Source organism: Stenella coeruleoalba, assembly GCF_951394435.1.
Source record: "Stenella coeruleoalba genome assembly, chromosome: 15".
Taxonomy (NCBI): Eukaryota; Metazoa; Chordata; class Mammalia; order Artiodactyla; family Delphinidae; genus Stenella; species Stenella coeruleoalba.
The window spans coordinates 67,424,325-67,439,235 of NC_137161.1; the positions used below are offsets into that span (position 1 = coordinate 67,424,325).

The following is a 14,911-nucleotide window of genomic DNA, read 5'->3' on the forward strand; positions in this document are numbered from 1 at the left end:
GATTTTCTTTGTATATATTTATGACTCATCTCCACAACTGTACAACTGCTCCTTGGAAGCAGGACAACACCCGTTATTACTTTAGGCAGAAATAGAATTCTACCCACCCCCAAGAAAGGCGCTCAGCTTTTTTTTTTAATCCCAAAGTGCACTTACTTGAGCACAACATTTACAACTCTGAAGCAAATCCTCAGGAACAGAGTAAAATACCTGCAGTATGAACTACAATGGTGAGGATTTGAAGGGCCACAGGACGCGCAAACTGCTCTGGGAAAGAGCAAAACACGTGGCCCCAAACGCAGGGGCAGATGTGTGTCTGCGACAACACAGGATCACAGGATCAAACAGGGACACCAAAGAGCTCCCCGCCCAACAGCCCACCAGTAAGGGGCGTAAGAAACTTGGTCGCAGCTTTTTTCCCTGTGACAGAGGGTTTCCTTACCTGTCGAAATCTCTTTAGATGTATAATGAGCACATCAGGCAGAGTCCAGAGGCTTAAGGTAATGCTCCCCTGCTGCAGCTGCTTACAGTGCGGGCAACGCCAGGCGTCATCTGGGGCAAGCTGAAAACAAGGAGCACGACTTCTGTTAAGAGCCGCTTCAGGCAAGACTTTGCTACAGGAGACGGCCAGACACTTCCCGGCCAGGGCGCGGCACGGCGCTGGATCTCCCCAAACCATGTCCGATGGGAGCCGACAGAAAAACACAATTAAGAGTGGCGCCTGGCTAGAGCTGGCACCCGAACATTTGCTGAACAGACTACCTCTCCAAAAGGAATGACCAACCAGGTAAATACTGCACAGAGATGTTAGATGCCACAGAAGCACCTCATGCTCAGCACACTCCCAAGCTCAACTCGTCGCCTTTACATCAATATAGCTCCCTTTTCTCCTCCTCCTGTATGTCCTACCCCAGCAAATACCACAACCACCCGTCAAGAGCAGAACACGAGGGGTTAACCCAAAGCCTCAAACCCTTCCCTCTTCCTCTGCTCCACGTCCATCCGAGGTAACACTCTCTGCCATTCCTCACACCCGTCTCCTCCTCTCCATCCACCGTAATTCAAAGTCCTCACTCGCTCTTACCTGGACTTCCTCAAGTCTCTTAATTGTCCTCTCTCCCCCAAGCATCAAACTGCTCCGAACAACCCTCCCCATCCTGCTACCAAAAAGATCTTCCTCAACATCCATCTGAGCCCTCGAATCCTCGTACGTCACCTCTGCAGGCAAGGGTTTCAGGATGACAGCACAAAGGTACTAACAGAGCAGGTCTGGTAAGAGAGATTTTTAAAATCTCCTCTGGATTTCAGAAGATGCGTCAGATCTGGGACCATCAACACAATGAGGTAAGGGAAGCCACGGAAACAGATGGCAATGCCCACTCAGATGGAAGAGAAAGAAGCCAAGGACAGAATCTTGCAGAAGGCCGATTTTTAAGGGAAACACAAAGGTCGAGAAACCACCAGAACCTGAGGCTGCACAGTCAGAAAAATAGGCAAATCAGAAGCATTCCTTTTATGCACACCAAGAAAAGAGAGTGGCAAGAACAGGGTGGTTATCAGTACCATAGCCCACGGAGAGGTCAAATGCAGACTGAGCAGAGGCCACTGAGCTGAGCAAACTATGGGCCCCGAGAACTTCGGAGAGCAATGTCAGAAACGCAAGTCAGACAGATGACAAGAGTTTGGAAGGGAGGAAAGGGAAAGACCTGAAATCACTAAATGGTAAAGTTACACAGAAAAGAAGAGAAAGACCAGCACAGTAGTTTGAAAGGGAAGCAGAAGTGAGGGAGTTATTTTTCCTGAGAGGGAGATCCTGTCATGTGTGTAGGAAAGATGGGGGGAGACAGAAGTCTGGGTGGATAGCAGTGAATCAGAAAGTTAGGCAGGCACAGCACAGGGAGATCAGCTCAGTGCTTTGTGACCACCTAGAGAGGTGGGGAGGGAGACGCAAGAGGGAAGAGATATGGAGATATATGTATATGCATAGCTGATTCACTTTGTTATAAAGCAGAAACTAACACACCATTGTAAAGCAATTATACTCCAATAAAGATGTTAAAAAAAAAAAAGAAAGAAAGTTAGGCGGGAGGAACCTAACTGTCATCTGGCATGTCCACATCTGTGCTAACACGCTGTCTACAGATGTGGCCATCAGCCCAGTGCTCGTGGTAAAGGAACAGGTTGTTGTTTATTTGTTTTTTAATTTCCAATACATCATAAACAGATACTCTTTGATAAGATACAGTAAGAATGTCAAGACAATGTCTGGCAGCTTTGACAGTTTCTACAACACTGCTCGACTTCTGTACTTATCTCGTTGTAAACTGCCACAAAGAGCTGCTGGGCCTGCAGAGCACCCTTGGAGCGTGGCCAGCCTCGCTAACTGCCCAGCAAGGAAGACGACTAGCCCCAGAGGCAGCTGTTCCACTTTCAGGCAGTCTGTTACAAAGTTCTTCCTCTTATTAAGACAAAATCACTCTCCCTGTAATTTCCAATCTCTAATTCTGCTTTTTAGATACAATTAAGTCCAACCCCTTATCCACAGGATGGCCCTCGAAGTATGTGAAAATAACTATCAGATCCTCACTTAAGGTCTCCTTCGTCAAGATACACTCAGCCGCGCCATCCCCTATCCACACTCTCTGCTTGTGCCCCGGGATGTCAGTCTCTTAACAGTGAACATTTAAGGTAATGAGAAGAGCAGTGCTATCACCATCTGAGTTCTGGACACTGTTTCTAAAGCATCCTTAGGTAGCCAACAGCGGCTGACACCCACATGACACTGCTGATCATATTGAGCTTGAAGACAACGTGACCCCAAAGTTATCGTCACACAGCCCACTGCTAAGTCTGACCTCCTCCTCTTCCATATCTGGACTGTTATTTTTGGACCCAGTGACTGAGCTCCCCAAGGAATACTCACTCATTCGTTCACTGTGGCATAGATTTGCTGAATGCCTTCCATGGGCCGGACACTGCTAGACATGCTGGGGTTATTTTACGACCAGGATGGATTCTCTCACCTGCTGTGCCCCAGCCACAGTGGCCTCATTTCTTTTCTCAACCTTCCTCTGTCTTGGTCCCTGCTATATTCCCAGTTCCTAGCACAGTACCTGGCACATAGTGTGTACTCAACAGACATGGATTGAATGAACAAAGCCCTATTAAAATGTATCTGGCTAGCTTGAAAGATCAGCGAGATGTTCTGATCTGATCAGATGTTCTGATCAATGTTATCATCTAGTAGATCTGCTCACCTTTAAGCTTTGTGACATTCTCAGACATCTCCCAAATCAATTTAAGAAAAAAAAAAGCTAAATAGGATAAGGTGCTACATACAGCATGTGATCAACCAGTTTCAAAGCCAATTACTTATATAAGCCCAAGATTGGAAAAATACATCTAATGAAAAACTATTAAAGGAATTAGCTGTTAACTGCTTGGGGGAGAGAAGACTTAGAAGATGAAAACTATTTTCAAATATTTGAAGGACAAACAAGTAGAAGAAAATGAAGACCTGTCCTCTGTTCTTGACGACCTGAGAGTTCACCTGCTGGCTGTAGCAACCAGGGACATATTTCAGGTTAACGTCAGTCACCATCAGAGATACCCTAAGAGAAAATGGTGTCTCTGAAAAACAGCGGCTGGATAATCACCTATTTGAAATTAGGCAGAACTCAACCATTAGAAAAAAGAAATTTTAAAGCCCCCTCTGACCCTGAAATTGCATGATTCCCTATATGCAAGAGTGAGCAGTAAGAATCAGTAGCCAGAATTATGATCCTAAACATCAACTCAAAATCAGATGAACTCCAAGAGCTCTCGTCAAGGTTTCTCAAGGCGCCTGAACCTGGAGAGGTTTAAAAACCACAAAGGCCTGTTGCACAGTGAACACCAAGAGTGCCTTAGTTCCTTGGTTTCAGCTCTGTGCTAGAGCAATGTCTGTTCTTTTCCTCTACACTGAAAGCTTATTTATCCTTTGTAAAGTATTCAGAAAGTCAGCACATCATATTAGTTGTATTAAAGGGTATGAATGATCCAGAACATCCTTCCATAAATCTGCTTTATCACGAACTATAGTTGCATCTAACTGAAGATCTCTAGTATTAGTGGTGGTTTTGTAACCATGTGTTTGTTATAGGATCTTCATCTCAAAATAATAACAGAAGGATTTGAAGCTGCAAAGAAAAAGGCACTTCAGTTTTGGCAACTAGTCAAAATATGCAAAGAGATGAACAGTGAAAAAACACTTACAGATGTGGCCAGAACATCTCTACATACTAAAATTCATGCTAAACTTGCTGACGTTTTAACAGACGCTGTAGTGGACTCCATTTTGGCCATTAAAAAACAAGATGAACGTAGTGACCCCTTCATGGTTGAGATCACAGGGATGAAACATAAATCTGAAACCTATACAAGCTTAATCAGAGGTCTTGTTTTGGATCATGGGACATGGCATCCTGATATGAAAAAAAAGTAGAAGACGCATACATCTTCATATGAAATGTGCCATTAGAATATGAAAAAACAAGTGAATTCTGGCTTTTTTTAATAAGCGTGCAAAAGAGAGAAATTAGTGAAGACTGAAAGAAAATTCGCTCAAGATGGAGTTAAAAAAATAATAGAACTTTGAAAGAAAGTGTGGTGGTGATTCAGATAAAGGATTTGTTGTTATTAATCAAAAGGGAATTGACCCCTTTGCCTTAGATGCTCTTGCAAAAGAAGGACCTAAGAGAAATGTGGAAAGGCTGACGCTTGCTCGTGGTGGGGTAGCTCTAAATTCTATTGATGACCTAAACCCTGATTGTTTGGGAAATGCAGGACTTGTCTATGACTACACACTGGGAGAAGAGAAGTTTGATTTAATTGAGAAACGTAACGTCCATCACATTACTGATCAAAGGACCAAATAAGTACACACTCATGCAAATCAAAGATGCAATCAAAGGTGGCTTGACAGCTGTTAAAAATGTTATTGATGATGGCTGTGTCATTCCAGGTACTGGTGCAGTGCAAGTGGCAATGGAAGAAGCCCTGATGAAATAAAAGCCCAGTCAGTGTAAAGGGCAGGGCCCAACTTGGGAGTTCAAGTACTTGCTAATGCAGTGCTCATTATTCACAAGGCTCTTGCTCAGAACTCTGGTTTGGACCTTCAGGAAACACTAGTTTGAGTCCAAGCAGAACATTCAGGTCAGCTTGTGGGTGCGGACCTGAACCCAGGTAAGCCAATGGGAGGCATATGGGAACACTACTATGTAGCTTCTTCACTCCTGCACTGTAACTGCCACCAATATTCTCCTGGTTGATGAGATCATGAAAGCTGGAATGTCTTCTCCGAAAAAAAGGCTGAACTGAAGCTTCCCTTGTATCACCTGAATCATGAAGGCTCTCCAGAGTGATATTAAGAATACAGCTATAGAATTTTGCTCCAAGCTTCAAATGATTTTCAAAGGCATTTTCTTTTCCCATATGAAAAAAGGACAGAATACTGGCACCTATTCAAATTCTGAAGTTCTGAAATTATATTTACAGTATTTTTTTAATTGCACTGCAGTGTACACACATACAGCAGGCCATATTTATCCAATAACAGGATGTTTTGCTTTAGCTTCAGTTATATAAAAATATATGTTAGATAAACATGTTATCTACCTTGTTATTAAATATTCCTGTTGAAAAAAAAAAAAACACATAGGCAAGGGTCCTATCCACTATTTGTCCATCCATTCATTCAAATATTTACTGAGTACCTACGATCTGCAAACACTATGCTAAGTAGTCTAAAGCATTGTCCAAGAGAACTTTATGTCTATATCTACACTGTCCAATACGAGTCACTAGCCACATGTGTCTCCTGAGCCCTTGAAATGTGGCTAATGCAACTAAGGAACTGAATTTTTAATTTTAATTAATTTTAATTAAAATGGCACCTATGTTCTTAGTTCCAAAAAGTTGAGAACCACTGATCTAGTTACTAAGGAAAATAATTTAAAATCTCTAAATTGAAACAAAAATATAACTTTATCATTAACCATTAAAAAGTAAAAAGAAAAAAAAAAAAGGAACTATACAAAGGTTCACATCTAGAGCATTTCATTTAATCAAGGTTTTCCAGAAATTTAAACTACTTTTTGTTAAAATCCTAAGAGGAATAACACTAAGATGCACATCACATGTGCAAAATCTATGTAAATGCAAAAATCCTTGGGGAGTTTTCTGGTGCATAATTTGTTTCCCCACTGTCATCTTGCCCTGGGCCCTCCCTACTACCCTCACCACCCAACAAATGCTGCCCAACCCTTACCCGCTCCTCTTTGGTGTAGAGTTGGAAACACTGGGATAAAGTGCAAGTTTGAGGCTGATGGTGACGCTCCCTTTGCAGCCGGACACTTTCTGCATCAGGGATATACTCATCTTCGGTATTTACAAACAAGCTGCAGTCAGGGGAGAAAAAGCATGTACTAGAGAATGTCTTGGAAAACTGATACAAAATACAATTAACAGCTTCACAACGTGGCTGTAAATTCATAACCAAAAAGGTCAATATATAAGAAAGTAAAAGTGGCAATCCAACTTTTCTATGTTCCAAAATGTCGTGAGACGTTCTCTATCTATAACGTTATTTTCAAGAAATAACTTGGAATTGTTTTTTTCTGGGATTGGGCACAAACTGTACTGATTAATCATATATCCTTGTCCTCTGTATCAAAGGGCATGCATTTGGCATAACTTGCTAGAGTTAATGGGTCTGTAATAAAAGAAGTAATTTGACCTACACAGTAGTTAATGAATATATAGCTTCTGTCTCATTAGCAGCAAACAAACGTTCTAAGGTTTTGGGATCCAGATGACAGAATGTGTAGGAGAGAAATAATAAATTACTTAAATAAAGGATCAGCAACACACTTGGATACTTAGCTAAAGAAAACAGAGGTTTGTGTTTCAGCTAATTTGAAAGATCAAAGGTATGCTATTGTAGTGATAATTAAGACAATGACTCTACAAACACTAAGTAAAAAAAAATACTTACAAATCTTTTGTCTCCTTGTCCCATTCTACCACTAATTTCACATGAGCAGTGCCACCTGGTCCACAAGATTTTAGTGCCCTATAGGATGGGGAAGGAAGTCACATATTACTTTCTAAATAAATGATTTTAGTTAAATATACATCCTATCTGAAATCTGAAATCATAGTGTGATTGCTGAAAATCTTCATCATCGTTCCCCATCAGAAAAGGTTTCTGACCATTATAAACTCTTATTTAATAACTTGATTACAACTGGACTGAAAAATCCTTAAATTAAAATATTCAATATGGAAATAAAGATATTGGAATAAATTTAGTACCACACTATAAGGTCATCCACAATAACTCTTAAGATGTTATGATCTTTCCAATTTTTGTCCAATATCTCACCAAATCAATAGAGACTGGACGGGACGATAGTCTCTCTGGGAACAAACTCTGCTCCTGCATCTCTCCACCTGCCCCCATGGGCCACGCTTGGTCCCTGGACCATGCCCACGCCAATGCAAACTGTGCCTTCCTACAAGGCACCCCTCAAGTTTCCCCTCACTTATTTCCCCTGAGCTCCTTGGCTCCTTGGCCATCTCCTGAGATACTCAGCATTAACAGTCAGTATTACCCATCAAATAGTTTTTAAGTTTTGCAATGTTTTGGATCATTATCTAATCTATTAACTCTAATCTCTAAAACCAAACAGTGAGTTGCTTTCAAACAGAACCATGTTGTATACTTTTTTGGAATCCTGAAATGCAGGGCACTACGATATTTGTTGAAAAAGTCATTATAATAAAAACAATAATGTGTTTTTATATTTATATGTATCCACATATGTATCGTGTGTCTATATACACATATCTCTATTACTTTATTAATAACAGAAGTATGTAGAAGCACAGACATAGCAGAGGGAGAAGATAATTCTAAGGGGGAGAGGAGGGACAGTGTGAAGAGAGGCTCAGAAGGAATGAATTATCAACAGAGGAAACTACACGTGCAAAGGCACACATAAAACCATATTGTGCGTTCAAACAACCCTCAGCACTTTGATGCTGCTGAATGTTTAATACAGTGGGGAGAAGAAAGAGGCCTGACAGAAGGGAAGTAGTCAGGGTTCAAACTGTGGAGAACTTCACATACTGTGGAAACTGGGCTTTATCTTTGAGGCCACGGGTTACCATTTAAGGATTTCAAGGAGGAAAGTGTTATGATTAGAATCCTACTTTGGAAAACTTTTATCTTGGTGAATATGAAAGTGCAATTCATCTGCGGTCCTGAGACCAATCAATTTACTTTCCTAACATCAGTACTCTAGGCTTTCCCGATTCCAAAAAAGATCATAAAACATATCCTACTCAAATATGAATCAAAATTAAAATAAGTGTTTACTTTCTAAGTGAGCCTGGAGGACCCACCACACTTATGTGGAAATTACATCAGACATCACTAGAAATTACACACAAACATATATGAAAGTCTAGAAGGTGATTTTTTTTTTTTTACCTTTCTACTGTTGGGTGGCACAGGGGCTGCTCCTCCTGGGGCAGCAAGTATGTTATTCCCACGACACTGACCACTCGCAAACTGAATGGACACACCTGCAACAAATGGCAAAGGTAAATCAGGCTGAGTTTCTCTTCGAGGGCATGTGGTTCACCGGGGCATTTCCAAAACAGATTAGAGCGAGAGCAAACTGTTTTGCGAAATGCTTCTCTACAACATTCTGTGAGGCTGTTGAGCCACTCTAATACACTTTAAGTATGATTACCCCAAATGCATTAACATATCAAATATGTTACGCAAGACATGTAATATGTTACTTTAGCTGAACATTAATATAAGTCTTCCACAGATACCTTAACAAAGAAATCATAATTTTGAAAATATATAGTCTACAAAATCTCTCCAAGCCGATCATGTGCTAAACTTTATTAGACAAACATTATAAAGGAACACCCGGCAGTGCATGGCAAACCGCGCAGTGGTCAGCTCCCTTCATAAAATGAGGGGCAGTCCGCATTCTGGAAAACCTGAACACAGCAGATTTTACTACGCAGCTTTTCTCCAGGGCTCCCCAGCATTCCAGCTCAGTGTCTGGTCTTCCCTAAGGGCAAAGGTCTGAACTTCCAATCTCACTGTAATGACTTTCTTCACTGGGTACACACATGCTATGCTGGAGTACCAAAAGGCTTACACACCTGAATGCCAACTGTGGGCCTCAAGAAATACTTCATCTTCTCCAAGATTTCCCTCTGCAGAAGGTCCCATGCTATTGTCTTCTCTAAGTGCAGCACAAAAGGTAGTCCAAATCTAGCACACATAAATATTATAATCACCTTAAAAAGTATGACAATTCCTTTAATACTGTAACTCCTTATTCATGACCTTTTTAAATGGAATCACAATACAATTAGTTTTAGGACAGTTCTCAAAATAAAACAAACAGGAAATTTAATACTCTCATAAGTGGATGAAACAGTCAGAAGGGAAACTGAGATTTCTACATGAAATTTAACAACTCATACACCAAAATGGCTTCTAATAGAGCATGGTGCCAGGTAATAAGATGACAGGATTAGTGGAGATGGGGAGGAAAGCAGGTGGGGGTGGACACGGGTCAAACATAGAAGGGGTTAGGTGCCAGAGGAAAAGACAGGGCTGGAAGGTCTAGCAGGCAGGCAGCCACATCCGGGTGGCCTGACAACAAGGAAGGCGCTGGCAAGTAAGTGACACTAGAAGTCAGCTCCTAGCCTAGGGCAGAAGTCACATGGCCCCTGCCAGGTTTCCTATCCAGTGCTGAGCTCACAGGTGTTAGAGAATCAGAGGCAGAGCCATGGTTCTCAGCAGTGGCTGCAGGCTGAAATCAGCGAGGGAACTTTAAAACACAATGATTCCCCTGAGATTCTGCTGCAATCCCTCTGGTCTGTGGCTGGAGCACTAAGGCTGTTTGAGGAGCTCCCCAGGTGATTCTAATATGCAGCCAACGTGGAGGAGCACTGGCCTAGCCTTAACTCTCACCCAAGCCCCAGCCATTCAGACCTGCATGCTGTGCTCTGAATGCGTCCGACTCACACCGCCAACGTACAGCCAATTCCCTCAGTCTGGACTACCCTTCTCACTCTTCGTTTAAGCTATTTCCTACTCGTCCGCAGAAGGAGCCACTGGCACCCTGTTGATCTGTTCCCTGAGCTCGGCTGCACTACAAATACCGCCTGCTTATTCTGCTGCCTCCACCAACAGACTGTGTTACCTGACAGCAGGAACTGTGACCGACTTATCTTCCTAGCCCAAACAGCCATACCTAGACAACAGTAGATGCTGAATGAATGAATGAACAAGTGAATAAACAAACAGATAAACCCTGACTCAGGCCAAAGCGGGGGTGCTAAGGTCACCAAGAAACCCGCTCCTAACAAGTACCAGTTTACTCACAGTAGTACTCAAGAGTGAGCCTACCTTCCTAAAGACAACTGTGATGCGAAATAAGTTACAAGCACGATGTGTAAATCAGTAGGCCATATTTTTCACACGACGATGCCCTCACTTTTAAGAGACTAGCATCATGAAAGGGATTTCATAATTTCTTTATTTTATATAAATACGATGAGCTGCCTTTTCTTCTGTCCCTTAAACATGTCAAGCTCCTTCTAACCTCAGCAACTTTTTTTCTTTTTAATTTTCATTGGAGTATAGTTGATTTACAATGTTGTGTTAGTTTCAGGTGTACAGCAAAGTGAATCAGTTCTACATATACATATATCCACTCTTTTTTAAATTCTTTTCCCACATAGGGGATTACAGAGTACTGAGTAGAATTCCCTGTGCTATACAAGTAGGTCCTCATTAGTTATCTATTTTATATATAGTAGTATGTATATGTCAATCCCAATCTCCCAATTTATCCCTTGCCCCCTTTCCCCCGGTAATATCCAGAGAAAACCGTAATCCAAAAAGATACCTGCACCCCAATGTTCACAGCAGCACTATTTACAGGAATCAAGACGTGGAAGCACCCTAAACGTCCATCAGCAGAGGACTGGATAAAGATGTGGTACATATACACAATAGAATATTACTCAGCCATAATCTCAGCATCTTTGTACTCGATGTCCCCTCTTCACGGGATCCCTTCCCAAGAGGCTCACACAGTTCGCACCTTCCCACTCGGCTCAGCCCAGCTGCTGCGTCCTCAGGGAGGCCCCCCTCGCCTCCCTCTCTAATACGGTTTTGCTAGAGACCCCACCAGCACGTTCTATCACACCCGCATGTTTTAACATCTTGTCTTTAGTGGCTCTGTCCTAACTAGGATGCAAGCTCCATGAGAACACACAGATCCTGCTGTATCCCTAGTGTTCAGAATAGTGGCCAACACACTGTACAAACACTAAAGTAGCTGCTAATGAACATCACAAACATACAAATCAACACATTTTGCTTCTACATTATTTACCATTCTTAAATAAGAAACTTATTTCAAAGCAACATTTTAAAAAGTTAATATAAATGCTACTCTGACAAATATTAGAAACACAGTATCCTTCCTCCCTGAGACACATCCATATCTTGTTATTACTCAAGTTACATTACTATTGTGATAAAGTTACTTTAAAAGTAACTCCCATACAGAAACTAACATAACATTGTAAAGCAAGTATACTCCAATAAAGATGTTTAGGAAAAAAAAAAAGAAAAGTAACTCCCATAAATTCTTACAGAAGGAAACAGATTTGAGAGAGATTTCTAACTCCCAAATGTCTGACTACATGCAGCTGAATGAATACTGGTGCCATTTGCCAACCCAGGAAATACTGGAGGGTCAGGTTTATAGGGAAACACAATGAGTTCAGTTTGGAACACAAGACTGAGGTGCACGTGCCATCCAAGTAGATTTGTTAAGAATTAATAGAAGAAAAAATGCTGTAAAGAAAGTAGCTGGATATAGGTCTATAGGTCTAGATACCCAGGAGGATCTTGAGCTGAAAATATACAAGAGAAATGTGCCTTTAAAAACTACATGAGCTTGGGAGCCATTCTAACGCAGATCTTATCATCCTAATTTTATCTTCTCCCCCTCCCAACCCCTCAAAGCAGGTCAATTTACACACATGCTCTTTCTAAATATCAGAATCAACAATTAACTACTAAAAGTAAGGATTTTTTTTATCCCTACTTTTTAAAACATTTGAAAATATTAGACTTTTAAAGTCTCAATATTTATTGGAAAATAAGTTGGTCTTCACCTTTTCCCTTGCTGCCCAGTGCAGGCTCGGTTACACACTAACAGAACAATCTTGTCGCTTCCTGCTGTCGTGGGGGTTAAGTCCGCTCTCCCCTGCTTTGCTGCTGCTTGTGTAGAAGAAGACAGTCTATAATGATCCAAGCCAAATTTCAAGTGGTTTAGGTTGTTGTTTAAGTGGATTCCTAAAACAAAATGAAAACTTACTTTATCTCTTCAAAATTTTTTATTCTTTCATTACAAAAAATTTACCCATTAGGGAAATTAAGAAGTTGTCATTATGTTATTTAAGCTGCAATTGAAAAAAGGAACAAATGACCTACTTTGAGATTACTCATCTAGTCATAAGAAAATTTTTTGCATCCATTATTTCATTTAAACTCGCCTTACCTACCTACTACCTTAAAAACTGAAAATTAAAACTCTTCACTTCAATGAATATTAGTTTTAGAATGGCAAGTTTGCAGAGATGACCCACCAAGACAAACTTAAAGTGAGACCATACAAGCAGCAACCAAATAAAAAAATTTTAATAAAAAATAAAGACTAGTACATGTAGAATGATCTTCAATATTCCAATAGCAGCTTCTTTTCCCCACTTTAGACCCAGACTTATAAGAAACTCACAGCCATTACGGAACTTTAATACAATCAACTAGTCTGGATTGACCTACAATAAAGTGAACAAAAATATATGTTTGACAGGCACAGTGCTGGTTGCTAAAAACCAGGTCTTCAGACATGCCCCAAAGCAGAGCTATCTGTCAATCAGAGGTACTTAGCAATGCAGCACCTAGCACAAGGTCCTGCACTTAGTAGGAACTCAATAAATGCTTGACTAAATAATTGATCATTTCTTTAATCCTTCAGAAGTATAGCCTAAGGAAATGATACCCCAAACTGGAGAACAGAAGAAGCCCTCCACCACTACCACACCAAAGAAATAATAACAATATCACCAAAAGGGGAATAAAATAAAAGGTGGTTTACACAAAAGTATCCACAGCAAAACTCCAGCAATAACCTAAATATCCAGCAACAGGAGATTTGTTGAACCTATTAACATACAGAGTTAATACTCAAATAAATTCCAGATTAATTAGAGTTTAGAAACGAGAACACAGAAACTAGAAATAAGGAAGAACTGAATCTTCACCAAGCTATTAGAGGGAAGAAAACTTTTTAAGCTTAAATACCATAGAGAAATCACAAAAGAGCAGCAGATTTCACTTCACAACCACCTTAAACTTTGGTATGAGAAAAATAAATAGAAGTCTGAATCTGAGACAATTAACAGGCTCATTTCCCAGGTTCTTGGCAGAAGTAAGGCTGGGAAGACCAGTTCTGCTAAAAGTGATCAGGATTCCCAATGAGATGAGAGGATACCACTCAACTGCTCAGAAGTCAAGCTCCGCATTCATAGTCCAGGCCCGTCACTACCCACTGTGTGACCTGGGCCCGTGACCTAACCTCTCTAAGTCTCAGCTCCCTCGCCGGTGAACTGGGGAAGACAGTAGCCTCATATGCACCAACAAAATATCGATGAGGCCTTTGTGAAGAACAGAGGCTTATGCATATTCACTAGTGGTATATTCTTCCAACAAAGGCGCTCTCTGGCTAGACTATATAACCTTGGACCTCACTAAATTCATTTATAAATAGAAACTTAGTGTTAACCGTAAGCAATTGGGGTATGAAGGGGGACTGGGGGAAATTTTCAGTTAAACAAACGTTAACTGGGCTCTCGCTGTGTATTACGAAGTACACTAAACTGCTAGGTGCAGAAAGATAAAGCAAAGTGTAGTCCCAACTGCAGAGAATTTCACAGTTTGGTAGGAAGGATAGAGAACAGAGCATTTCCATACAACGTGCCAGTGTCAGAGACGAGCAGAAGCTACACTGGAACACAGGAGAGCAGAAGTCAGTCAGCCAGTCTGGGGTGGGGGAAGTGAGGAAAGGTTTTCTGGACAAGGTGATGACTGGTTATTTTTTACTATAATGCAACTAAAATTAGAAGACAATTTAAACAAACAAAAGCACATGCCTGAAAACACAACAACTAGAAAATAAACAAAAAAGCTCCCAAGTCAAAGAATGACAACTGAAATAAGACTCAAAAAAATAATAATGTAAATATGAGTAGACCAGTGAAAACTGAATCCTAAGCTGGCAGTGCAGAAAGCCGACCAACCCAAAATACAGAATTACCAAAGGTTCAGAGACTAGAGGCACCAGAGACCTCTAGAAGTAGAGGTGAAGGAAAAGAGGAACTAAAATAAGAACTTTCAACAGGGGTACCAAGGCCATTCAATGAGGAAAGAATAATCTCTTCAACAATGGTGCTGGGACTACTGAATATGCACATGCAAAGAATGGAGTTGAACTCCTACTTCACACCACACACAAAGATTAACTCAAAATGAATCAAAGACCCAAATGTAAGAGCTAAAACTATAAAACTCTTAGAAGAAAACACAGGTAAACCTCATGGCCTTGGATTTGGTGGTGGATTCTTGGATATGACTTCATAAAATTAAGAACTTCTGTGCATCAAAAAACACTACCAAGGAAGTAAAAAGATAGCCCACAGAATGAGAGAAAATATTTGCAAGTCATATATCTGATACAGGTCTAGTATCCAGCAG

The 14,911-nt window shown here is 40.9% G+C and overlaps 1 protein-coding gene and 1 pseudogene across 3 annotated transcripts in view; one reads left to right on the forward strand and one right to left on the reverse strand.

The window, feature by feature from the left end:
• USP31 (ubiquitin specific peptidase 31) overlaps positions 1 to 14,911 on the reverse strand; it is a 75,824-nt gene that overhangs the window by 19,438 nt on the left and 41,475 nt on the right. For both annotated transcript variants that reach the window (XM_079944339.1, XM_079944338.1), the window contains exons 7-12: positions 12,271 to 12,451; positions 9,229 to 9,340; positions 8,534 to 8,628; positions 7,034 to 7,111; positions 6,308 to 6,437; positions 443 to 562 (exon numbers count right to left, since the gene is read on the reverse strand). In XM_079944339.1, coding sequence (XP_079800465.1) covers positions 443 to 562; positions 6,308 to 6,437; positions 7,034 to 7,111; positions 8,534 to 8,628; positions 9,229 to 9,340; positions 12,271 to 12,451 — 716 coding nt within the window. The remainder of the gene's footprint in view (positions 1 to 442; positions 563 to 6,307; positions 6,438 to 7,033; positions 7,112 to 8,533; positions 8,629 to 9,228; positions 9,341 to 12,270; positions 12,452 to 14,911) is intronic.
• Positions 1,327 to 6,295, forward strand: LOC307197867 (T-complex protein 1 subunit zeta-like; annotated as a pseudogene). Its single transcript has one exon. The product of its transcript is annotated as a T-complex protein 1 subunit zeta-like (transcript).